This window comes from Nicotiana tabacum, chromosome 23, assembly GCF_000715075.1.
Source record: "Nicotiana tabacum cultivar K326 chromosome 23, ASM71507v2, whole genome shotgun sequence".
Lineage (NCBI taxonomy): Eukaryota > Viridiplantae > Streptophyta > Magnoliopsida > Solanales > Solanaceae > Nicotiana > Nicotiana tabacum.
This window is the reverse complement of record NC_134102.1, coordinates 98,434,576-98,461,822: the sequence shown is the minus strand read 5'-3', so window position 1 is coordinate 98,461,822 and position 27,247 is coordinate 98,434,576. Positions and strand designations below refer to the sequence as shown.

At 41.0% G+C, this 27,247-nt stretch overlaps 1 protein-coding gene across 1 annotated transcript; it reads left to right on the top strand.

Annotated features, from left to right (window-relative positions):
• Positions 1-736: 736 nt before the first annotated feature.
• On the top strand, positions 737-16,011 carry LOC107759096 (uncharacterized). Its single transcript, XM_075246317.1, has 3 exons — positions 737-1,130; positions 6,109-6,267; positions 15,366-16,011. Exons 1-3 carry the CDS (start codon positions 873-875, stop codon positions 15,720-15,722), a joined length of 774 nt encoding a protein of 257 aa, XP_075102418.1. The 5' UTR covers positions 737-872; the 3' UTR covers positions 15,723-16,011.
• The last annotated feature ends 11,236 nt before the right edge of the window (positions 16,012-27,247 follow it).

The following is a 27,247-nucleotide window of genomic DNA, read 5'->3' as shown; positions in this document are numbered from 1 at the left end:
TCGTAGTGAGCGGTAAATTAGTAACAACTAGCGTAGTTCGAGAAAATATGTCTAGTAAATTATGGCAGTTGCTCGAGAGAGAACTATGACTCCCAAAGTACTCACGATCGGTAGAAAAAACTTAGGCAAAATTATAGAAGACATAGCGAGAAGGGTTTCGACAATTGGGAAAATCATAACTCTAGACCTCCTTAATATTATATCCAATCCTTAGTATCTTTAGTTGTTAATTTACTATTTTAATTTGTTAATTAATTAGTTAGAAAACAGAATCTTATTACTTAGGAATTATTCGAGCTTGTCTTTTTAGTGATAGTAAACAATTGTAGCTAAACCTTAGTTCTTTGTGGGATTCGATTCCGGACTTTTAAACCGTATATTATATTTGCAGCGATCGTTTATCCTTTTTATGACTAGAATTGGGCGTGATCATGTGTCATAAGCCAAAGATCCTGATCCGGAAATGAATCAAAAAACTAGATTCTGGTTAAATCGGATACTCCTCGTAGTAAGAAAAAATCATTTAAAATTAGAATCAAAAGAAAACATTAGAACCGATATAATTAAGGGTAAATCTAGCCTTTTCGATAACAAGAAAGGTGATATGACCACAAATAATAATGAAGGGCAAATTTAGACAATTTCCTAAAGTTTAAGGGCAGATACGACCATTTAATGTAGGAAAAATTAAGAAAATGAAAATAAAAGAAGAGCGTAAAGAAGGAAAAAAAATCAGGCCAGAAAAAAAGTAGAAGGAAAAATCAGGCAGGAGAGAGAGAGAGAGAGAAGAAGCAGCAAAAATTTATTGGGAAAAGAGAGACTGTTCGAATTTGAGAGAGAGGGGAGGGTGATCAATTTGTGTGCCGGAGAAAATGGAGGTAATAGAGGTAGAAGACAGTGGTGGGTACAGTCTAAAACCAAATCGTTTAGCGAGCGAAGACATACTGTTCTGCATAGATGTGGACAGTGAATCACTCGTGGAAATGAAAGTTTCAACTACAGCTGGTGGGCGACCCTATACGAGGTTGGACGCTATGAAGCAAGCCATCATTCTCTTCATCAATGCCAAACTCACTATCAGCCCTGATCATCGCTTTGCTTTTGCTGGTCTTGCCAAATCCGCTTTCCTGGTACTTCCCTAATTTCCTTTCCAAATTCACTATTTCCCTCTTTATTATTCCTGCTTGATAATTGGAATGAAACGGGTCCAAACTAGTTCAGGATTGAGGTTAGTTTTTTGTTGTTGTTGTTGTTTGGTGTTTAAGTATTTGGGTACTAAAGAAAATTTGGTTCGAATACTTGGAGAGGAGACTTTTATTAGTTACTGGAACTTTGGGTAACATTTTTCCTTTTTATTTGGGGGGAGAGGGCATTAAACATTTATACCATGTTAACTGCGGATGTGTGTGTATGGTTCTTGAGCTTGTGAATAGATACGATGTTCCTGAAACGGAATAATAGGCATTTTTTCATGAAAAATAGAAACTATTTGTGTGCATTTCAGAGGACTAGAAGGAAAGAAGAATTTCCCCAACTCTATATTTAGTGGTGGAAAAATAGGAGACATACATGCCGCAGAAACCATTTATTTGAGCTTGAAATTGAATTTGCTTTCCTTAGATATGGTGATAGCATGAAATCAGAAACTTGAAAAAAGGAGGCCTCTTGTTTCCTCTGAGGTGGAATTTGAATAACTTTAGGGCAGATGGTGCGCAGTTTTTATCTCCATTTGCAAGGAATAGAAAGAGAGAGAAATCAATTCAACGTTGTGATTGTTGGGGAGATCGACGTCTTAACGTGATTTCCTGAGCTCAGTTGATTTCTGAAGCAATATCTCTGGATCAAGATCTGGATGCTTACCTAGCTCAGCGGATCCATTGTTCATGCGGTAGCTTAGTTCAACTGAATAAGGGAAGCCTTTCTATTAGTAAAGTAATTGGAAAACTCCAAAAAGAAAAAGGCCTCAGTTGGTGTGCAGGTATGCACTTTTGTCTGCCCTTTACTACTAAGGGGTCCCATGGTTCCCATGCCGTTGTTTCCCAGTCCTTCTGTTTTATGTTTTAAGTTTTAGCTCTGACTCAAAGAAATAACTTCTAGAGAGTTTAGTGGATAAGATGGCTGCACTCCAGTTTACACCAAGTGAGGTGTAGCAGTGGGTGGGGAAGTAAAATAACTGTGAATTAGCTACTCGACTCACTTTGTTTGCTCGGGAAATAAATTAACAAAGGAATTAGAGGTGGAGGATGGGCAATTCATTCGTGTTTAATGTTTTATCCCCTCCAGATTTGTATGAAAATGAGGAGTCAGCTTTATTTACTTCCCTCCCATTCAACAAAATATAAGAGAAGGTTATGTACTGTCACCACGTGAAGTAAATCAATGACTCCCTGAGAGCATTCTCGATGGTGGAAGAATATTGAATTAGCTAATTCTAGAGTTTTGCAATTAACTCTATTCAATTATCTAAAGAACAATACGCATAGTCAAAATAAAGATATGTGTTGGGTGAAATTAACATAATAAACGGTATATGGAACTGAATACATTAACAATATTCAAACAACTAATAAAAAGGGAAACTAACCCTGAATTCCCGTTCAATCGTACAATGCATTTATCAAAACGAAGAACGTTGGAATTAGAATAAAAAGTCAATCAAGTTTGTCAAAGAGTCAAGAAATCTTAACAAGGAATCAAATTACCTTGTTTAGATCACTACTTCATAAAATTAAAAAAAGATCTTGTGAAGATCAAGAGTTCAAAAAAGAACAAAAGAGAGGGTTTTTTCCTCTCTCGGTTACCATCTAAGTGTCAACCAATTTAATGAAAAAATGAGTCTAAGGGTCTATTTGTACTGGGTTCCAAATTAGGCAATTGACAAAAAACCAAACAAAACCACCTGCTGGGACATAGTCCAGTGCATTGCGTGGCTTTGAGTTAATGGGCCACTTGTTCTGACTTTAGATTTCATTGCAGGGCGCTAGGCTTGACTCTTGAGCCTGAACTCCGTTTCTAGCAACTCCTTGAGTCCAAGTTGCCTCCGTATGCTCTTTCAATGATGTCACAAGCACATTGAAGTACCTATGAGATATTTTCATGTCTTTTAGCTCACCTTCAGTACAAAGCACTTAATTGTAATTTGTAGACCAACTAGCTTCTCTTAAAGTTCCTTAGCACGTGACCTTGTCATAGGATGCCGGGGTGACTTCTTAGCAGCTATGCGACGTGATGGTGAGCTCTTGGGGCATCATCACTCACTACCTTGGCCTTCTAGTTGCTCTATTTCCCTAAGCCAGTGTTGTGAAGAGCGTGAAACGAGGAAAAGCGACAACCCCCATTTCGCTTAAAGCGAGAAGCGAAGCGCTCGCTTTTTTGAAGTGAAGCGGAATTTAAAAAAAAAAATTTAAAATAAATACTGCATAGACAACACATATAATTGTAAGCAAATGTACTTCAATTTAAAAACTAAAGAGTAGCATCAATTAAAGCATAAAATGAGCATTCTATTCTTGGGCAGTAATTTTCTGAGAAAGAACAGAAGGTAAAAAAAAAAAAATTCGCCAGCATTTCGCTGCTTTTTGGACGTTTAAACAGTGAAAGAAGAAGAAGAAGAAGAGGAGGAGGAGGAGGAGGAGGAGGAAGAGGAAAAAAATCAGAACATACCTGTTGCTGTTGAAGACTTGAACTTGAAGTTAAAGAAGAAGAAGAAGAACCCTAGTTGATGCTTTCAGAAATCAGAAGTCGATGAAGAAGAAGAAGTCGACCAGTGTCTCTGCTTTAAAACCCTAGTCGCTGCTGTTCAATTAATGAAAGACTAGTGTTTAATCACAAAATCTCGTTTTTAATAAAATAGGGCTGGGTCTGTTTTAAAACACAGAAGCGGGCGCTTCTCTCGCTTCGCTTCGCTTTCCCGCTTCTCACTTTTTAGTGGGAAGCGGTCGCTTTTCTACACCTGAGTCGCTTCACCCTGCTGAAGCGTGCCCCTTCTCGCTTCGCTTCTCGCTTAAAGCGAGGAAGCGTGCGCTTTTTTAAACACTGCCCTAAGCAGGGCATAATGTTTATTTATCCCTAGACTATTTGACTGTAATTCATCTAAACCTCAAACTAAAGTAAAGAGTTCTGTTAACGTGTTCAGTAAATGCTAGTAATTGATCCTAATGCTCTCTCACAACATTTGTAATTTTCTGGTTATTAATTGAGATTATAGAAATCTTCCCCAAGCTTTAAGTTTGATAGATCAGAATAGGAATGCTGACAAATTTTCTCAGGAACTCGCTATGCAATTATTGGTTTATTTTATAGTTTTGTTGAGGTGCAAGCCTCATATACACAAGTTCCAAATATTGGGAATGTTCATTGATAAGTGGTTGAAAAGTTGGAAGATTTGATATAAGATGTGACCAAGTTTTCCACAATAGCAATTATAAATATATACGAACATATCTTTTTCTTTTGTTTTTGGTAATGATGGTGTTCGGGTGAGCTTGCACTCACCTCAACTATTTCACTTGGTACCTGCTACCTCCCACCAATACTGTAACGGATAACTCTTCCACCCAAGGAGCATCGCCTAGCATATAATCTTCTGGGAACTATAGTCTTGCATGGTTTTCACCCATTTCATTGACTCCTAGGTCACACGTGGGTAAGTATAAATCCTTATAAGTGTAACTTTTGCTTAAATCCTTGTGAAAGGAAAGTATCATTGGGGACACTATGTCCTCAGACATCCTTATTAACAGTATGTATATCTTTGTAGTATGTGGCTCCTTATCGAAACCGATCACTCGTATAATTTCAGGGAAAATTTTACAAGGAAATAGACTGTAAGTAAGACACGAGTAGGAATAGAGATAATAGAAGCAAGACCTCATTGAAATGCTTATTGTTTGTTTCCAGTTTGCTTATGTGGCCCCACTGATTTTCCTTTGCTTTTCTTTTACGAGTAATTTGATGTTGATAGATCACTCAGTTTTGCCTATTCCTTTTATGTCTGAGATTTTTCGAGAGTCAAATTAACCAATTCTGGATTGAAACTGGACATTTTAGCTCATTTTCATAGATAATGATGATGTGCACTTCAAAATGTGTCAAAACAGCCATTGAGACTCTCAAAAAACATATTGTGTCACATAAAGGACTCGATGGATCTACTTCAATATTTTAATTTATATAGTTTTTTTCTTCAATACTATTTGATACTATGTCAATCAGTCAATTAACTATGCACAATCCAAATCCAGCTGGCGTCGGCTATTTGTATCCTTTGTATCTATTCCACTCTACTCATTCAGTATTGGATCCATCAAAGTTAGATTAATTTTATGCTGACCGTAACCTACTGCATCCCACCCCATTTATTCGGGTTTGGCGTTGGCCATGCTTTGCACTTAGTGAGTTAATACTTTATGTTCAGAGGCAGATCCGAGATGTGAACTTTATGGGTTCGGGATGACACTGACCATTTGAGTTATTGGGTTCGAAATATAATATTTATACATATTTAGTAGATTTCGTGACACATATATAGGAGTTATTGGGTTCAGCCGAACCCATAGCTTTAGTTGTACATCCACCCTCTGCTTTTGATACTTCAAAAAAGAATCTCTCTTTATAATCTTATCCTGCATGTCAAGTGTTCCTTTAGCAGTCAACTGTGCGTGCCTTATAATAGCAAGATGAAACTGAAGTAGTGGTTGATTGTTTGCTGCTGTGTATGTTTTTGATTCTAAATTGACCTTAGAAATATTTGTTTGTTGGGAATACTTACCAGTTAAGTGGCAGGTATACTTGTTTGATTCTACTATGAGAACTGTCCAAGAATGTGCTGAATTCTAGAATTTTGTGTTTGTGCATTTCATTCAAAAATGTCTTGTCTTCTATTTCGGCATAGTTTTTTAAAAAGCATTGGGAATTTGGCGAATTGGTAGGGCCAAGAGTGTACTTGGTTTTTTTACATAGTGCAAATTCAAGTCAATTTTTTTTCCGCTTCGCTTAGTTGTTCTTTCATCACCATATCTCCTTCATGATCCTTCTATCTAGCAGTTGCTATATATGATCACAACTTCATTGGAACTAAACGATCTCCAAAATTTTCTATTTGTGAAGCTCCAGAAAGAGTTCAGCAGTGACATTGAGATGGCCAATTCTGCTCTTCGGGGTCTCACAGTAAATTCATCTTGTGGCCACGCTGATCTTACTCAACTATTTCGGCTCGCTGCCCATGAAGCAAAGAAATCACGTGCTCAAAATCGGATACTCCGGGTGGTAAGTTTTTCCATGTTATAACACAAATGTTTTGTTGCCTTTCATTTTCTCTGCTGGGTAACCATTTTCATGTTAAAACACAAATGTATTTAGTAGGCTCCCATTTTTTCCCATTTTTTCACTGTAACATATCCTTAATAGTGACTTTGAATGGTTAAAATGTCAACTGAGTTTTTGCTTTATAGTCTCTTCCTGAATTTCTGCTGGTGCATGCTTAACTGGGCTTATGCTACACATAAGCCAGATACTCACTCTATCCTTCTCCTTTTATGAAAGCCACATTTCAAAACTAAAAATGTAGCTGGCACATATGGTGCTTCGTCAAATATCATCAATTCATGCATGGAACAGACAATAAACTGCTTGATTGTAACACTGTAGAGATATATCACTTGAATGCAATTTTTCATCTAGCTATTCTCTAGCTTATTTTCTGTCAAGTAACCATATAGATAATTTTTTTCGAGTGTAGATGGGGCAAAAAGTTCCAGATTAGCTTGTCTTGGTGCCACTAATTTGTCCATTTTATTCATTAACCCCAGTCATTGTTTTCTACCAAAACATTCTTATATTTGAAAGAACTCTAGCAGTGAACATCTTATTGCTTCTGGGTTGTTGACGAGTCAAGAGCGACCGGCTGCTGATATTTATGGGATTTATTGGAATCTGGAGTCAAAAGGTAAAACCAAAGAAAAAGAGAACCAAAGAAAAAGAGAAGCCTCCCGGTTTGTAAGCTTATTTATCAAATCGTACAGTCAAGGGACCTACCCAGGCCATAAGGTTTCCTAACTAAATAGGAAACCTGTTTCTTTTAAGCTTCTGAAATGAGTACTAAGTCTTCTTCTTCCTAAAATTCCACCACACCCATCAAGAGCCAAGCTCCCCGCGTCCAAACCCAGTAAATTTCTTCGGCAACCGAGCCCTCACGCGCCGCCAACTTGCCTATTTTTCCGGCGAGATCTCAGCCATGCGCCAGCGCGTGTGGCTTTTTCCGACGACCTTTCAAATTTTTTTCTTCGGACAACCTCTTCTCGAGGCATTTCCGAGCCATCCCGTGCCAGCTTCACCAAATTCCGACGACTTTTTCTTTTTCCGGCCTTTAAACCCCAGATTCTGACGATTGTTTCCTTTGTTCAGTACGAGAAAACCTTCCTTCCTATATACTGTTTTCACCCACTGTGAATACTGTTATTCCAACTATTGAGGCTTTTTCCGGCCAGTTTTTCCGGGACAGCCACATTTAGAATATAATGGATTGTACAGAGAGAAGCTCTTTTTTCTCTCTAGAATCTAGAAAATTGGAAAACATGTCTTTTATCAAAGCTGTCTCTTGGCCAGCCCTAGAACTTGGGGGAAGATGCCATCGAAAGCTCGACGTAGGACATGAGCCGCACTTCTCGCTGTCCGAGGAGCACTCTCTCAGGTGCAAGGGTTTCTTGGAATCTAGTCTCATTAGGTCTTTCTCCAAATGGGTTGGTTCTCCGGAGGCTGTTAGGAATTGGGCAGCAGAGGCATGGAACGTCAAGGACGGCTGAAAATATCGCAATTGGGGGACACTCAATATCTCTTTCGTTTTGTTGACAAGTTTCAAGCTTCAGAAATTCTTGTCAGAGGAAATATGTGGTTCGATGGGAACTTTTTAAATCTAGACAGATGGGTGGAGCATGATGGGTGTCTTGACCCTCGCTTCACTGGCGAAACATTGGTGGTCAACATGGTGGGTCTCCCGGTGCATCTTTGGTGTCTTGACCTATTCAAGAAGATAGGGGAAATCTGTGGGGGTTTTATTGATGTCACTTGCAGTTTACACGATCTCTCGCGAGTGAGGATTGTGGTGAGAAAAGGGGGCAGAATCCCTGTCTCCACTGTGGTGGAAGATGGCTACTTGAGTTATAGGGTTTGGCTGAGCCCTGAATTTCGCCCTATCTTTATGCCTGTGATAGCGACGGAAGAAAAGGGAAGGTCAAATAGAAGGGAAGGGAGGAGAAAACAGTCTTTGAGGGGATGGGAGCCAAAATCAGACGTTTGATCGAGAAGAGACGGGAGGTTTGAAATTGGGGGAGGAAGACAAAATTTTAACAGGAGGAGAAGACGTGAATTGGTCAGTGATGCGGGCTGGAAAGGCAGAATGGGACGATCCTGATCCTCTTCTACTTATCATAGGGCCGGGCAAGTTTTCAGCAAGTATAGGCCTGGGCCTCCTCACATGGGTTCAACAACTTTCCCCAATTCCATTAGAATTGATCCTAAGGGGCCCGGTTTATTTCAAGCTGCATATGATAAGGCTCCTAAGCATATGGGAACAGTCGTTCCTCCTTCCTCTGGCCATGGTGCTTCACACAGTGGCACTCCTTCACCGAGCTCTAGTGACCTGTGCCCCTCTACGATGGCCGCTGCTGCAGGGGCAGAACCGGCTAAGGATGGTGCTGTTAATCCACGGCCCCCCGCCTCTGATGGACCCAGTTCCATCAACCCCTCGCCTGCTCCTGGGCTTAGTTGTGCTGAGGTCACACTTAAAGTTTCTTCTTCTTCTGGGGAGATTGTTGAGCATGCCCCAATTGATGTTAGTGTCGGACCAGTACTTTCAGTTAATATGCCGCCAAGGGTTCCATGCTCTCTTCCGCCATGCTACCCTACTGATGGTTCTGGACATTCCTATAGCAGCGGGGTGTTAATTTCAGAGGTTGCTGCCCCTCAAGGAAATGGTGAGACCCTTTCGGAGGTTAAAACTCCTAGTGCTAGCAATGCTATGGTCTTGTATTCCTCTGGTAGTAGCAAGGAAAGGGTACATATAGAAGACGCCTGCCCAATTTCGTCAAGGATCGGAGGAGGGGATATGTCTTTCTGGATGGAGGATAAACTATTAAACTTTGGGAAGTTTCTAGGTGTTTCTGTTGAAGGGAAGGAAGATAGGGTGTTAGAACTGTTGAGGGAGATTGAGCAACAATCTCTTTACGATGGTGCAGGGAGGGAGTTGGGTAAAGGTGTTAAGCAAAATAACTTAGGGGATGTAGTGGTGTATCAGAGAAGGGGGACCTCAGCTAGGGGGGTGGGGAAATGGGGGCTATTGTCGCTTATGGAAGTTAAGATCCTTTCATGGAATGTGAGGGGGATGAATGACCCAAACAAAAGGGCCATCATCAAAGTGGGAGTTAGGGAGTGGGGTGCCAACCTAGTTTGTTTTCAGGAGACCAAAATGGAAGTTTTGTCGGATGCGATCGTGAGAAGTGTCTGGGGAGGTAGTTGGGTGAAATATGACTGGGTCCCAGCAGCGGGAAGTGCCGGGGGCATTCTACTTATGTGGGATGATAGAAGCTTGGAGGTAAAGGAGATTAGCAAGGGAGTTTTCTCTTTGGCAGCTCTCGTCAAAGATAGAGTGAGTGGGGTGGAGTGGGGATTTGGGGGAGTGTACGGGCTGGTAGGGGAAGGGTCCAAGGTGTCTTTCTGGGAGGAACTGGCCAATATTATGGGGAAATGGGACATTCCATGGGTTATAGGGGGAGACTTTAACACTATTAGATTCCCGGAGGAGAGATTAGGGTGTAGTGTGATTTCGAGGGCCATGGAGTAGTTTTCTGACTTCATCAATGATCACTTTCTCATTAACCTTCCTCTGTCAGGGAAAAGGTTTACTTGGGTCAGGGCGGAGGATTCCAACTCAAGGTCTAGACTTGATGGATTCCTGACATCTCCCTCATGGGATGAGCTGGTGCCGAATGTGCTGCAGATTCCTTTACCTAGGTTGACTTCAGATGATTTGCCTATTTTGCTAGATGGATGCAGAGGGAGGGGGGTGCGTGCTCCCTTCCGATTCGAAAACATGTGGTTGAAAGTGCCAGGATTCGGTGACAAGGTGAAAGAATGGTGGACAAGCTATGGGGTATCGGGGACACCTTCATGTTGTCTTTCGAAGAAACTCAAATTGCTCAAGGGAGATATTATTAGGCAGAATAAGGAGGTTTTTGGGAGGGGAGAGGTTAAAATGAGGGAGCTTATGTATGAATTGGGGGATTTAGAAAGAGGGGAAGGGGCGGGGGAGTTAGATGAATCTGAGAAAGAGAGATTGGGGGAGGTTAAGAGGAAAATAGTCGAGTTAGCAATAGCTCAGGAGACTAGTTGGCGGCAAAAATCGAGGGCACTCTGGTTAAAGGAGGGGGATTTGAATACCAAGTTTTTCCATAGGGTGGCGGTCGCAAATTGAAAGAGAAACATCATAGAGTCCTTAGTTGTGGATGGAGTGAGGATTGAGGGAGATGAGGAGGTAAAAGGGGCGATAGCGGGGTATTATGAGAACTTATATAAAGAAGAAGTTAGTTGGAGGCCGACTTTGGGGGGAATAGAGTTCAACCATATAGGGGAGGGAGACAACGAGTGGCTAGAAAGGTTTTTCGAGGAGGAGGAGGTGCACGAGGCTGTGTCGAGTTGTGCTGGCGATAAGGCCCCCGGGCCTGATTGTTTCTCCTTGGCTTTCTATCAGCTCTTTTGGGACACCATCAAGGGGGAGTTGATGGAAGCCATTGAATACTTCCATGCGAATGGTGTTTTCGAGAGAAGTATCAATGCTTCCTTTATTACTATTGTGCCTAAGAAAGAAGGTGCATCTTGTATCAGAGACTATATGCCTATTAGTCTCGTGGGGAGCATTTACAAGATTATTTCTAAAGTGCTTTCCAACAGACTTAAGAAGGTTCTTGACACGACTGTTTCGTCCTCCCAGAATGCGTTTGTGGAAGGTAGGTAGATCCTGGATGCTGCCTTGGTGGCAAATGAACTTGTAGACTCCAGAAGGAAAAATAGAGAACCCGGCTTACTATGCAAGTTGGACCTTGAGAAGGCTTTCGACCATGTCAATTGGGAGTTCCTGGACTTCATTATGATGCGGATGGGGTTTGGGGAAAGATGGAGGGGATGGATCAAGTTCTGCATTTCCTCAGTCAGATTCTCTGTCCTGGTTAATGGTAGCCCGTGTGGTTTCTTTGGTAGCTCCAGGGGTCTCAGGCAAGGTGACCCCTATCCCCCATGTTATTCATTCTATTGATGGATGCTCTGAACAAAGTGATGGATCGTGCGGCGGGCAGAGGTTTCTTGAGAGGATTCTCAGCTCCGATTGGGGTGCTCAGTGCCCGAAGAGTCTCACATTTGCTTTTTGCGGATGACACACTGGTTTTCTGTGATACCAATATGGATCAGTTGACCTACCTGAAGCAGGTCCTGTAGTGGTTTCAGTTAGTATCAGGACTCAAAATCAACATCGGCAAGTGTGAGATTTTCCCGGTAGGTGAGGTTACTAATATTGATGCCTTGTCTGGTGTTCTCAGATGCAAGGTGGGCTCCCTTCCCACTACTTACCTGGGCCTCCCTTTGGGCGCTTCATATAAGGATACTACGGTTTGGAATCCAGTGATCGAGCGGGTTGAAAAAAGATTAGCAGGGTGGCAGAAACGGTATTTGTCAAAATGAGGTAAGGAAGTGCTTATCAAAAGCACTTTATCGAGTATGCCCACCTATTACTTATCCTTGTTGTAAGCACCGGTGAGCATCACAGAAAAACTGTAGCGACTTCAAAGGAACTTTCTGCGGGATGCGGCGGATGGAACTAGAAAGTTTCATCTAGTGAATTGGCAGACAGTCACTTTCCCAAAGAAGTGGGGTGGACTTGGAGTGAAAGATCTTAGGGTATTTAACAGAGCTTTAATGGGAAAGTGGCTGTGGAGATTCGGGGTAAAAGAGCATGCTCTATGGAGTAAGGTCATAGTAAAAAAGTACGATTCAACGGGAGGGGGTTGGAGGACCAAGGCGATCACAACACCTTTCGGGTGTGGCATGTGGAGGAGCATCATGAAGAATTGGGAAGCATTCAGTGGCAACATCACTTACAGGGTGGGAGATGGAAGGAGAATCAACTTTTGGAATCATAGGTGGTGTGGAGAGGATACTCTAAGGGTCTCCTTCCCCCACGTCTTCAGAGTTTCAAACCAGAAGAAACTGATGGTCCAACAGATTCGTAAGGAGCATGAAGGGGGTTAGTATGGGACCTCTCATTCAGAAGGAACATGCAAGATTGGGAGATTGCGGAGCTCCAAGATTTGTTGGCACTGCTATACGGGCAAGACAGGCTCCAGCCATCCTACGACTCTTGGTGATGGGGCTTGCGTGGCGATGTTTGTTCACCGTAAAGTCCTTTTACCAGAGTATGTTGGTTAGAGAGGAGACCACTTTTCCATACTCCTCGATATGGATTCCTAGGGCGCCCACGAAGGTGCTTTTTTGCATGGCTAGCGGCGAGGGGAGTGATCTTGATTGCTGAAAATCTCCGAAAGAGAGTAATTACACTTGTTAGTTGGTGCTACATGTGTAAAAGCTCAGGGGAAGAAGTTGATCACCTTTTGTTGCATTGCCCTGTGTCCTCTGCTTTGTGGAGGGCAATCCTGAATCTTTTTGGTGTTCAATGGGTGATGCCAAGCACTGTAAAATAAATGTTATATAGCTGGGACGGTTTTCGTAGAAGAAGAAAGCAAAAGGCGTGGAAGTTCGCCCCGTTAGCTCTCATGTGGGTAGTATGGGGGGAGAGAAATAGGAGAGCTTTTGAGGAGATTGAGTCTCCTTTTTCACATCTTAAGAATAGTCTTTTATCTTTGATCACTTTTTGGTGCACTCATTTAGCTAGCCCCTACTTGTATAGAAGATTGGGCGACTTTTGTAGAGAATCATATTGTGATTTAAATTTTCTACGTCTTTGGTATACTTCGTGTATACGGGAGTTCTCTCCCTTTTGATTAATACAATTTACCTTATAAAAAAAAAAGGTTGATGACATGGCATTTTCTTCTCTTTGGCTCAACCTTTGGGATGACCATTAATGTGGTACTTCACAAAGCAAAGAGGAAGGGGAGAGTTGAGTTCTGAAATGTGTTGAAAGCCGGAATCGTGCATAAAAAGTTAAAAACTGAGAAATAGAGAACCCTCCGGAGTCCGGTCTATATGGCTTTAGCAGGCTGTTTTTCAACCTCGGCTGAATATATCATTGTGCGCTTCAGAAATCTGTTTAGGTTCTGATTGGTGGAGAGACAGGAAAAGGCTAGGACAACACAGTAGTTTTGCTTATGAAATGGCACTCTTGGTGGACCTGTCTCCTTTCTTGGACAGCAGATGTAAGGATGTGAGATATTCCATAGAATTATCTGGGCAACTTCACTTTATACATGTCAGCCCTTGACATTGTTTTACCGGTCATTTGCTTAATTAGTAATTAGTAGGGGTGTCAAATAGGCGGGTTGGGCCGAATTTGGCTACTTAAAACAGGTTAAGTCACTGCACGAGTCATGACTCAACCCAACCAAAGTTTGCTTGGATCTTTGGGCTAAAAATTGGACCACAAACCAACCCCAGTTCAAACTCATTTTTTCATTTGCTTGTTTGTTTTTTAATAATTTGTTTAACTCCAAATCAAACGAGAAGCAACTTTTCTTTTCTTCAAAGAAGTGTGTGAAAGTGTAGAGAAAGAAATATACCTAACATGACCGAACCAACCAAAAATTTTATGCTATTTTTTGGTTGTGCCCAAATTGACCCATCTATGAATTTATTTTCAGCCTAGACGGGTTGGAAGGGTTACACTTATATGTGCGAAATTTGACTACCCTAGTAATAAGTAATGGTCTAGGAGTTACCGCGCCCACGCATAATGGAAGTTCATGTAAGCCTCATGGATTAAGATAGTAGTTCTATGTTTCTTACATAGAGTTGGATCGGGGAACATGTATATATTATCCAGGAATAGTTGAGAAAAGCTGTAGAGAAGTGTCAAAATAGGCTGCATGTGCCCTTTTGGTTAAATAAAATGGGATAGAACTTATTTGTAAAAAAAAAAGAAGTAAAATGGTATGTGTTAAAACTCTCTTTTAGGCAGCAGATAGTCAAACTAAAGAGAAAAGGGACATTTGATTTGGGGCAGAGGAAGTGCCATTCATGAGGTGGTATAGGAGTTGCCACTTGTTGTCAACTTGTCTAGGTGATTACAGTGCTCAAGTACTCTTTCTAGAAATTACTTTCTAGTTTGGACTTTGGATACGAGACTTCTATTGATTACTTTCCATCTAGTACCTTCCTTCTTATAAATACATCTAATTACAACTTCTCAACTTACTATTATTATTGTTGTTATATCATTTGACTTTTTATTTTCTTAAAAAAAACTATTCCACAAATCATCCTTACTGCATAGCAACCTTATAAATGCTTTCCCTTGATCTCCCTCTGACAGGTAAGGCTTTGACATGAATCCCTGCTTCATTATTGTTTTGGGGGACATCGTTACTTGTAGCTTCTTGTCTGACATGTCTCTTGTACACGGGAGTAACCCTTCTTTGTTCATATGAAACGAAAAAAACAAAGAAGAGGTGAAGTGAAGGAAGTCACATGATATAAATAGATATTTGTTCTTGTTTTCGCTTTTTCTCTCTTTACTTGTTTCCAAAATGAAGGGGTTATAGGATGTTAACATCATTTCACTAGATTCAGCTTACTATATAGAAGTTGTTCCCCCCCTTTTTCAACGTAAGAGATCCATTCTTTATTGTAACGAAAGAGTATATCATGAAATGAACTGGAACAATAATCTTAACTATTTTCACTTGATTAATCATTTATATGGTTCCCTTGCAAGTTGCCAATCCCAAATGAAGTTGGCATCTCAAAAAAGTGCTGCTTCAAGTACATAGAGATGCCCTTTTGCACCTACGCTATCCTGCTGCAAACATTGTGCATTGTGATCGCCTCATGCTAGTACTAATCAGGATATTATAATTTTAGTGATTTCAAGTAACTCTGCCTAGTTCAAACAAAAGATAAAAAAGGGAAAAAGTAAACCAGCCTAGTGAGGTGACAGAATATCCGACAGTACATTAAAGTTGAGAACGAGATGCCTCTGTGGGTCTTCTGAACCTTAGTTGATAGTTAATATGCTCTCACTATGCTCCATGGGAGTGCTTGCTATATCCGTCTTTTAGTGTTTAAAATGATATTTGCCTTCTGAGTAGCTATTTAGATGTGCATTTCACGGGAAGCATCTCATTCATGCTTCTCTTCAATATATGCAGATACTCTTATATTGTAGGTCGTCAATACCACCACAGCATCAATGGCCTGCTACTCAGAAGCTTTTCACTTTGGATGTAATTTACCTCCACGACAAGCCTGGACCTGACAACTGTCCTCAGAAGGTGTATGATGCCCTCGTGGAGGCCCTTGAACTTGTCAGCGAATATGAGGCTTACATATTTGAGAGTGGTCAGGGGCTTACTCGTGTCCTCTTCCGTCATATCTGCACACTTCTATCCCATCCTCAGCAACGTTGTTGTCAAGATGACATTGACATACCCAAGTCCCTTGCAAAGAAGTCACCTGTGGCTGATCCTGCACCAGTTGACGAAAATGCTGTTGTTTCCAGCCAATAATACAGAACACAAACATTTGAATCATCAGACTTTCGGGGAGCTGCTTATTATTCATCTTGTTTTCCTGTCTAGAATGCAGCCCCCATTTGTTGATAACACTTCAAAGTTAATTTTAGAGGTTTTAATGGATTGGTATAAACGTATCACTGTATCAGGAATGGTAAGCAGTATCTGCTTCCCTTATTTGCCTTTTGCATTTGCTGTGTACCTACATGTATGCCTTGGAATATTCTACCAGAGATGTTTATTTAGCATTCTAGGTTCTTAACTGAACATTATTTGGTTGCTAGTCGTGAAACTAAGGCGTCGATTGAAATTTCCTCATATCTCACAATGAAAAGAAGAAGCATTCAAGATAAAATTAACTGATAACATGTCTGAAGTATATAAAATTGAATAATCCATTCATTGGTCAAGCAATTTTTGAATATCAAATATAGAAAAAGAATTGTGATTAGGTCTTATCAATCAGCCTATGACAAAGTCCTCTCTCTTTGGATAGATTCATTGAGTCGCATCTCCAATTATGCTGCCTCTCCTGAAATCATCTTCATTTCCTAGCTTTAAAATAACTTTCAAAACTATCATTTATTTGATTTGGTGAGTAATAATTCAAAAGCTCAACTCAAAACAGCATAAACCGTGTCATATGTTAGCTTCAATCATGTGCAGCTTGTTCATAGCCTACTCATGCTTGGCTAATATTATATGCTCAAAAAATTTGAAAAGGAAAAAGGTGAATTCTTAAAGGATAAGTGCTGATAGAAGATTGAATTCCCAAATTATGTGCTGCCAAATCCCTTCCTTTAGTTTTTTATGCTGGTTACTCTGCTCCTTAATTATCCCTTTTCAGCTAGACCTTAGCATAGTTATTATTTGTGGATCATACTATAAAATTAAGACGATACAGAACTAACACACTCTTAATATAGGAGTATCTATTTTAATATGTCATGGGATATTCAATTAAGAATATTTATCCTTCTGAATAATATTAATACCTGTTTAGTTATTGATGAAGTTGAGGCATTGACTGGATCACTTTCTCTATATCTCAAGATAATTTTTTCTTGATAAGCTATCTGAAATGAAGACGACAATTATTATATTGCTGAGTTCATTGAGAAAATTGAACCAATCATAATCTATAGTCAAGCAAGTTTTTAATCTGATATAACTAGGAATTCTGCTTAGGCACTATGTTCGAAATGTCAAAGGTCCCCTCTTTTTGGATAGACTCATTGAGTCATATCCCCCATTATAATGCCTCTCTCCACGAATCACTATTCTTTGGTTCACCTTTAATTTCCAACTACAAATGATTTAATATGGAGCAAAATAATTCGCAATTTTTAATTGGAGTCGTCAACTCAAGGATAATAATCTCATTAGTTAGCTACTACTTATCAACTATGTGTGGGCAGCTTGTTCATAGCCTACTCATCCACGGCTGACGCTATTTGTTAATTAAGAAAAAATAGAAAAAGAATAATAGGAGGATTATAGAGACTGTAGTTTGGTTCAAGGGATGAGGTGGATTATCTCGATACAAATTTTGGAATTAAATTTATCCTGTATTTGGCTGGAGGTATTCGCTAAATCGATATTATTTTTATTGAAGGTGCGATAAGTTATACAGATTATAGTCCTGATTTTAATTCTAAGATCATAATCGTGGAATATCCTAATTTTGAACTAAACGACCCATATTGTTGGTAGAATTGGAATTTTGATCAGTTGCAGCTAACCATGATGTCAATGTACTGGGAAATCTAACAAGGAACAAAAAAGAGGAATGAGTTCCACTTCCATATGACAATATGCGTTTTGAATTGAGTTTTTGCTCTTATATTTTGACTTTGACTGTACAAGTTTAAAAATAAACCTTTCCTTTTATCTAATGGCATTGAAAATCCTAGCGAGAATATTTGAGATCTTGCGCATAATTCTTTTACGAAATTTGAATAATTTCTACATTTCGTTTGCCATTTTATATATTTGCAGGTTCTTACCGATCGATATCTCAATTTTAAACTAATTCATTTATCTCAAGTGTAATATCCTACCAAAGATGTTGTTCTAACATTCCAGGTTCTTAACTAAACATTATTTGGTTGATAGTCATGAAACTAAGGCGTCGACTGAAATTTCCTCATATCCCACAATGATAAGAAGAAGCATTCAGGATAAAACTAACTGATAACATATCTGAAGTGTATCGCGTATAAGGAAGTATATAAAATTGAATAAACCATTCATTTCAAGCAATATCAAATATAAAATTGTATAGGGCAAAATATGCTATGACACGTGGTCGTCCAAAAAAGGGACACGTGAAACCCAAGGCGGGGATGGCCAAAGACCGAAGGCAACTGTTTCGTTTGTCACCGGAAAGAATAACACTCATAAAGATGTGATAAATGCTCTTCGCCCGATAGCATTTAATAGAGAATATTTCATGACATTAAGAGCAATTACCCGTTACAGGGAATTTGACATTTATGTTCACCGTTACATCTTCATCAATGTCCCTCATAATTGACATTAAAGAAGGGCACGATCCTAGGACTTCTTTCATAGCTATAAATAGTGAGCTCAGTTGTCAATGTAAAGGACATGAGTTTTCTCACAAACATACGCTACATTCTATACAAAGCTCAATACAATCTTATCTTCTTACTTTTTGATTTCATTATTGTTGTGCCCGGAAACCCTGTTTCCGGAACTGTTGTTTCTGTTGTTTCGTCTATATCCTAAAGCTAAGTATTGCATAATTCTTCAATTTATTGTTTCAGGATCAAATTAATTCATTTGTCTAGAAACCACGTATAAATTTAACTGCACCGTTTTATAAGTAAATAATTTAGCGCCCACCGTGGGGCCTAGACAGTCGTGTAATTAAATTGATCCTTGCCTATTTTACTAACGTGTTGATTATTTTGCCTTAGAAAAATTAATAAGAAATGGAAGATAACACTATTAATGACATGCACGACCCCAAGATTCGAGGGGATCAACCTTATTTTGAGGACTCAATCAGTGACACCCATAATGAGGGGAATGACGTTACACCGGTGCATGACAGGCAATATCCTCGATATATTCGGGAGACCACTCCCGATGATGCTGATGAGGAACATGTCGTTGACGCGGAAAGGGTCTTGCAAGAGCAACATGTGATTATTCTAGGCCACCTTACGCTACAGGATAAGGTCATGATGGAGTTAAAGCAGGCGCTGTCGGGAGCTTCAAATAATGCAAACAGATGAGATCCGGTTCCTCCTAGGATTCCCACGAATCAAACGATGCAGAGGGTCGACAACAATACTCCCAGGGGTGAAATTGGCTCCGATGGGGCGGGGGGAACGAATCTGGCCTCAACAACGAGAATGATCCTTTCAAGAATGAACTTTTACGGTTTATGAGGGAAGTGAACGCCCGCATGGACCAGATCTCAAGTGCGCCACCAGTGCTGAAAGGTCCATACTCGAAAAAATATACTCCATTGCCATACAAGCCAAGTACGGCACCAGAGTTAATCCCGAAGCGGTTCAAAATGCCTGAAGTGCCAAAGTATGATGGAACTTCAGACCTCCAGGAGCATATTACCACCTACACAACGACGGTAAAGGAAAATGTTTTAGCTCCTCACGAAATTGAATCTGTGTTGCTAAAGAAATTTGGAGAAACCCTCACGAGGGGAGCCTTGACGTGGTATTTGCTGTTACCCAAGCATTCCATAGACTCCTTTGAAATGCTCTCAGATTCTTTCATCAAGGCTTATGCCCGGGCTAGAAAAGTATAGTCCCGAAAGGCTGACATATTCAGGATTGCACAAGGAGAGTCCAAGTTGCTACGAGAGCTCGTTACCCGACTCCATAAGGAGAGAAAGTTGCTCCCGGCTGTCCCAGATGAATGGGCGGCTGAAGCATTCACCAAAGGATTGAATTTGAGGAGTTCAAACGCTTCCCAAAAATAGAAGGAAAGCCTATTCAAGTTTCAAGCAACGACGTGGGTGGATGTCCACAACCGGTATGAATAAAAAATAAGGATCAAAGAAGATCAGGTTGGTTTTCCATCGTCGACCAAAGGACAAGAAAAGAATAGAGAAAAATCAAAGGATGATTATGACGCGGACATACGAAGTTTGAGGGGCCGGTTTTTGCCCTACGAACTTACCGAAGGCCGCAACAGAGGTTCCCAGACAGCGGACAGGTTCACCGTTGACAAGAGGACTGATCGCGGTCTGAACAATTGATCGCTGCAGGATAAAGAAGTGTCAGGATCGCGGGATCCTTCTTACCCCAAGTTAACGAAATACAACTTCAAAATCAGTATAGTGGAGTTGGTGTCGGCCATGAGAAATATCAAAGAAGCACGGTTCCCGAAACCGATGAGATCTGATCCTAGCCAGAGGGATCCCAACTTGTGGTGTGAATACCACGGGACGAATGGCCACCGGACAGGGGACTGTCAACACCTCCGGGAAGAAGTGGAAACTTTATTGAAGAATGGTCACCTTAGAGAATTATTGAGTGACCGAGCTAAGAACAATTGTGATCGTAACCGGGACAATGCGGAGCCCTCGAAAGCAGGAGAAGATCCCCCGCGTCAAACAATCAACATGATCTTCAGAGGGAACGAGATTAACAGGGTCACCTTTTCAACATCAAAGAAGATGAAATATCAATAACGCATAGCAAGAGGTTTCGGGAAGACGATATCACTTTTACGGAGGAGGATGCAGACGGATTGCTACTACCACACAACAACACACTGGTAATTTCTTTAAATGTGCTAGATTTTAAGATTAAACGTGTTCTAGTGGATCCAGGAAGTTAGACTAAGATCATACAATTGAGAGTATTGGAGCAAGCTAAACTTATCGGAAGCATTATTCCGGCCACAAAGCTCCTCGCCGATTCAACCTCGCAAGTGTGACAACCCGGGGAGAAATTTTATTACTCACGAACGCTGAAGGAGTAATAAAATAACTCTTTTCGAAGTAGTAGATGGTGATATGGGATACAACATCGTTCTGGGAAGGCCATGGTTGCACGAGATGAAAGATGTACCATCAACGTATTATCAATTGTTGAAGTTTCCAACGCCCGAAGGAATTAAGCATTATTCCATCCACAAAGCTCCTCGCCGATTCAACCTCGCAAGTGTGACAACCCGGGGAGAAATTTTATTACTCACGAACGCTGAAGGAGTAATAAAATAACTCTTTTCGAAGTAGTAGATGGTGATATGGGATACAACATCGTTCTGGGAAGGCCATGGTTGCACGAGATAAAAGATTTACCATCAACGTATTATCAATTGTTGAAGTTTCCAACGCCCGAAGGAATTAAGCAGATAAAGGGTGATCAACCAACAACAAAGGAGATGAATGCAATTTTAGTTTCAAGTAGCAAATAAAAGGAACATGTGGCATAGAAATTACAGGGACCGACACCTACTCCCGAACTAGATGAAGTTAGCCCGGGGGCAGAGGCGTTGAAATATTATCAGGTGCCGAGATATTTCCAAGTTCCAGAAGAGATCAATACAACGAAGTTGACAATGGAAGAGCTGGAGCAAGTGGCATTGATCGAAGAATTTCTAGAAAGGAAATTTCACTTGGGGACATGACTGCACCAGAACTCAGGTCCAACTTTATTAAATTTATTAAATCTAACGTCGATTGTTTTGCATGGTCGCATGAGGATATGACAGGCATCCTGACAGAGGTAGACGTACACAATTTAAGCTTGGATCCTAGCATACCTTCGGTAAGACAAAAGAAATGCCCGATTGCCGAAGCCAGGAATAAATTCGTCAAAAAAGAGGTAACCCGCTTACTTAATATCGGTTCGATCCGAGAGGTATGATATCCAGACTGGCTAGCCAATGTAGTAGTAGTTCCTAAGAAGAACAATAAGTTTTACATGTGTATAGATTATAAAGATCTTAACAAGGCGTGCCCAAAAGACTCGTTCCCACTGCCAAACATCGATCAAATGATTGATGCCACGACTGGACATGAGTTAATGAGTTTCCTCTATGCTTATTCTAGGTACAACCAAATTAAGATGAACCCAGAGGATCAGGGAAAAACTTCATTTATAATGAATTTCGGTATATATTGCTATAATGTGATGCCCTTCGGGTTGAAAAACATCGGAGCCACTTATCAACGACTCGTGAACATGATGTTTGAAAATAAAATAGGAAAAACTATGGAAGTTTATACAGATGATATACTCGTTAAGTCTTTAAATGCAGGTAATCATCTTATACATATGCAAGAAACTTTCGACATCCTAAGAAATCATAATATGAAACTTAATCCCAAGAAATGCGCGTTAGGGGTCAACTCTGGTAAGTTTCTGGGATTTCTGGTATCACAAAGGTGAATTGAGGTGAACCCCGATAAGATCAAGGCCATAGAATATATCCCGGACCAACTATAAAACATGAAGGAAGTCCAAAGGCTTACGGGGAGATTGTCAGCTTTGAGCAGGTTCATTTTCCGATCATCAAAAAAGTGTCATCGTTTCTTCTCACTGCTCAAAAACAAAAATAATTTCGAATGGACCCCGAAGTGCCAGTAGGCTTTGAGGGATTTAAAGAAATACTTGTCAAGCCCTCCACTGCTTTCAAAATCAAAAGAACATAAAACGTATCTGGTTTATCTTACGGTCTCGGAAGTTGCGGTAAGTGCGGTTTTAGTCCGAGAGAATAAAGGTTCGCAATCTCCTATTTATTATGTTATTAAAACTTTAAATGGAGCAGAAATTTGTTACCCACATTTGGAGAAACTGGCCTTAACTCTCATAGTCGCCGCTCGAAAGCTGATGCCCTACTTCCAATGCCACCCGATAGCCGTGGTGACTACTTTCCCTTTGCGGAACGTCCTCCATAAACCTGAGCTCTTGGGTAAATTGGTCAAATGGGCCGTCAAAATGAATGAATTCAATATAAAATATAAACCAAGGGCTGCAATTAAGGCACAAGTCTTGGCTGACTTCGTAGCCGATTTCAGTCCGGGATTATTTCCTCTGGAAACCAAGGAGACAGTAATAGTATCAGAATCGACATTAGGGGTTTGGAACTTATTTACGTATGGAGCTTCCAACGTAAAAGGGTTCGGGCTCGGTATAGTCTTAATCACGCCTTCGGGGGAAACCCTAAGGCAAGCCATTAGGACGGTCTATTTAACTAACAACAAAGCAGAGTATGAAGCTTTGATTATAGGGCTCGAATTGGTCCGGGGACTTTACTCCAAGGTCATAGAAATCAAATGCGACTCACAGCTGGTGGTAAATAAGGTCTACGGGATCTTCGAGACCAAAGAGGAGCGCATGCAACAATATGTGGTAAAGGTTCAGGCTCTGTTGGCGTGATTCTGGGATGGTCAATTACTTATATCCCAAGGGAAGATAACACAGAAGCAGACGCATTGGCAAACCTAGGATCATCGACGAAAATAAATGGATCAAAGTCCGAGATGGTAGTACAAATGATAAACCCAGTCATGGATACAAATGGTCACTATGAGGTAAATTCGACTAATCTAAGTGTAGGACTAGAGGAATTAAATCATAGATTATCTCGAACACATAAAGCTACCTGAAGACCCCAAACTATCCCGGGCATTGCGCGCCGAAGCAGGTCGATATAGCTTCAAGAGAGGAAAATTGTATAGAAAATCTTTTCAAGGTCCATTGGCCCGATGCTTAGAGGCATCTGAAGCAAACTATGTTATGAGAGAGGTTCACGAAGGGATATGCGGCAACCACTCGGGCGTAGATTCCTTAGTGCTGAAGATGGTAAGGGCAGGATATTATTGGCCCCGCATGGAGCAAGATGCCAAAGAATTTGTACAAAAATGTGATAAGTGTCAACGCTACGCATCACTGGTGCATCAACCGACGGAGCCCTTACATTCAGTTCTATCCCTGTAGCCGTCCATGAAATGGGGGATGGGCATTGTTGGGCCACTGACACCGGCTCCAGGAAGGGTAATATTTCTTCACCCTATCATCCGAGCGCAACCGGTCAAGTGGATTCGACAAACAAAGTGATTATTCAAAAACTCAAGAAAATGTTGGAAGCTGCTAAGGGTAACTGGCCCAAGGAATTACCCGGAGTTCTATGGGCATACTGAACTACGGCCAAGTCAAGCATAGGGGAAAACCCTTTTTCCCTCATGTACGGTGCAAAAGATTTAATCCCGGTAGAAGTAGGGGAACCCGCCTTGAGATATTTCCAGGCAGATAGAGAATCGAACAACGAAGCAATGTTAGTTAACTTGGAATTGCTTGATGAACGCAAGGACTTAGCACATGTAAGAATGGTAGCTCAAAAGCAGAGAATGGAGCGGTATTATAATCGAAGAGACAACCTCCGTTATTTCAAAGTAGGAGACTTGGTCCTAAGGAAAGTAACTCAAAACAACTAGGAGCTTAACGCGGGAAAGCTAGGTCCAACGTGGGAAGGCCCCTACCGGGTTTCAGCTATCACCGGGAAAGGTTCATACGAGTTGAAAAACCAAAATGGAGAAAAGTTGCCCAACAATTGGAACGTGGCACACCACAAAAGATATTATTGCTGATGAACATTATCCGATCAGAAAGTATGTGCTGCACTCTTTTTCCCTCATTTAGTTTTTGTCCCAATTGAATTTTTCTGGCAAGGTTTTTAACGAGGCAGCAATAGAAAGCATACTACAAAAACAACAATAATAAGACCTTTAATAGAAAGGCACACAAGAAAAGATCCACTCGGGGATGGTTAGATAATCTTTTGCACTATAGCAAATTCCTACCGGGAAGTTAAGTTTGCTATTGAGCAAAGGTTAACTGATCGTTCACGAGCACAAACCACTAGAAGGTCCTTCACTCGATAGCATAAATTCATAAGGGGAAGTAAAGTGTGTTTCCAAGTTAAGGACTATCTAGCAATGCATTAGTGGAATCTTCAAAGTGAAAAGACTTCGAGTGTTCCAATTCGCACTCTTCGCATTTGAACACTAGGTGGGGGGAAGGGGGGATGATATGAGGATACGACAACAATGACTGCCACATCGACCGGGAAATGAAAAATCGGAAATATAATTGCATCATCGGGACCGGGGATGCGTGGCCAGCCCCGTAGAAACAAGTTGTATAAGTTAGCCACAAGTAATGGCAATTTCTTTTCAGCATAGCAAATGCTTATGTACTTTGTAAAAATAGAAGGAATAAAATAATTTTTTTTTGTTTTTATCTTGTTTCTTGCGTGAAAGATGAATTAACTTTGTCATTTGAAAGTTAAACAAGTACTTCAAATGCTAGTGCCATAATGAACATGAGACATCCTCTTCAAGAGCACCATAAACATAAGAGGCCCCTCTATTATAAAAACTCTCACGTTAAAGGGTTGGTTCCGGAAGAATTTATGCCCGAAATCATAATGCCTTTGGGTAAAGATACACCCGAATCCATATACGAAAGGACGCAAAAAGTAGACTTGCGCAAATACTTATCAAAGCCCTCACGAAAAATGGATAATGCTCACAGCCAAAAATGCTTTCGGGGAGAATACACCCAAGGCTTCACATAATAAGATGCAAAACAGAGAAGCTTGCGCAAATTCTTAAGCAAAAGGAAGAAAATGCAAAGATTAAAGACTTACATGAATATTCAAATGAAAGGAAGACTCAAACAATACTTGAGAAAAAGATGTTTTTACTTACAAAAACACGTCAAAATGGCACAAGAATTGGAAAAAGAAAAGAAAATCTAAACTGCAGTATCTCCAGAAGCAGGAGGAAGAGAAGTGTCTGCGCTCTCGGTAAAAGTAGACGGACCCACTATGGCTCAATATTTTCACCAGTTTGGCCTTCAACATCATCATCCTCCGATTCTTCTTTAGTTCCCGAAAACTCGGAACAGAACCAGAAGGAACAAGTGCATCAGACGTCGCTGGGAGTCCACTTTTAGCAGCTAACTCAAGCTTAGAGGCCTTAGCAATTTCGGCATCAAATTCAATGACACCAACTTTGGCCTCTTCCAAGGTTTCTCTCCTCCTGCTGTACATATCGTAAGTTTTCTCAACAAGGAGGGAAGCCGCTCGGCGCTTAAGTTCTTCTTTGAGTTGGGTTACCTCGGCAGAAAGGTTTTCCCGGGCGGATCTAGCAGATTTGAGGTTAAATTCAAGGTCACGTATAGTTGAACTAAAAAGCCTATTATGCTCGATAGTTTTTCAGTACTTCCTTCCAGCTGGGCGTGTTTCGCCCCCGTAGCAGCAAGCTCCTCAATTTTGGAGTTCAAGGCTGTCTCTAAGTTGATCATCCTTTCAGCAGAGGCAGCTTCGTGTTCGGTTGCAGCAAGAACAAAGTTATAGACTTCATCCTATTTGGCCCTGGCTTCGTTAAATCTAACCCTCAGCGGGCCAATTTCTTGGCTAAGGGTCACCACTTCTTGCTCGCTTTGCCTCAAATGAGCCTCCAATACAACAACCTCAAAAGCTTCGGCTTGCAGTTCCGAAAGGCAAGCGACATGTTGCTCCTGCTCTGCCAAAAGATGATTCCGTGCGGAGGTAATCTCTTCCTTTTCACGAATCAATCTCTGAAGTCCCTCGGAAGCAAGAAAGTTGGCCTATAAAGTAAGAAGGGTTAAATTCAGGATATGTTCATACCCAAAAATATAAGGAGTAATAAAGGAAGAAAGGAACGTACCGCTGCGACGTTGTGCATGGCGTTGTTCAACAAACACTCTCCCGAGAGTGCCTGAATCTTTTCCCAGTCTTTTTCTGAAGCCAAAGGCTTCAGATAATTAGCAAGTTCCACCAACCGGGATAACAAGTTGCATCCGGTAGAGATCGAAAGAGTAACATTCCTCATCCTTTGCGGATCTTCAGAAAAGACAGCATAATTTTGCTCCAAATTTCCATGAACTGGGGACTGTGGAAGAGGAACACTTTCTTTATGGTCAGGTGCGGCCGGTGGAGATGATGTAGCAATTGCTGATGGAAGAGTGGAGGAAGATGGAAATGATGTAGCAGTTGTTGGTGTTGGTAAGGATGGATATGAAGCTGATGGAGTTGAAGAGTGAGAAGCAGTTGCATCAAATGTAGTGCTGGTTATTGGATGATCTCCAACCAAAGACGACAGGGATCCAATATTGAGCCTCGTAGTACCGGACACATCAATTAGGGCCCAAAACGGGAATTGACATTATCTACCAAATCAAACTCTCCCCAAAGTGCCGAGGCATCGTCCTTGGTTGGTGTAACTATCTCAACATGTCGAGCATCCTTTGAGATGATGAGAATCGTCGTATTCTATATAGAGAAGTTCCCCCATCACTAGCTTCTTCATCATCGTCGATCATCATAGTGTCTATGACCGGAACCAAAAGGAGGGCCAGTCACCATCACTACCGGAGATGACTCGGGGGCATCGGTCCTCGCCCTCTTATTCTTTTCCCTGGCTGCGGATGAGCGTCTTCTCCTTGGTTGTTTGTCTTCCGTCTAGGGACTCCGTAAATAAAAAT

Excerpts from the sequence above, each read along its gene's own strand:
- LOC107759096 (XM_075246317.1), top strand. The coding sequence starts at position 873 with ATGGAGGTAATAGAGGTAGAAGACAGTGGTGGGTACAGTCTAAAACCA. Across the intron at positions 1,131-6,108 it reads TTGCCAAATCCGCTTTCCTG|CTCCAGAAAGAGTTCAGCAG; the intron begins GTACTTCCCTAA and ends CTATTTGTGAAG. Across the intron at positions 6,268-15,365 it reads AAAATCGGATACTCCGGGTG|ATACTCTTATATTGTAGGTC; the intron begins GTAAGTTTTTCC and ends CAATATATGCAG.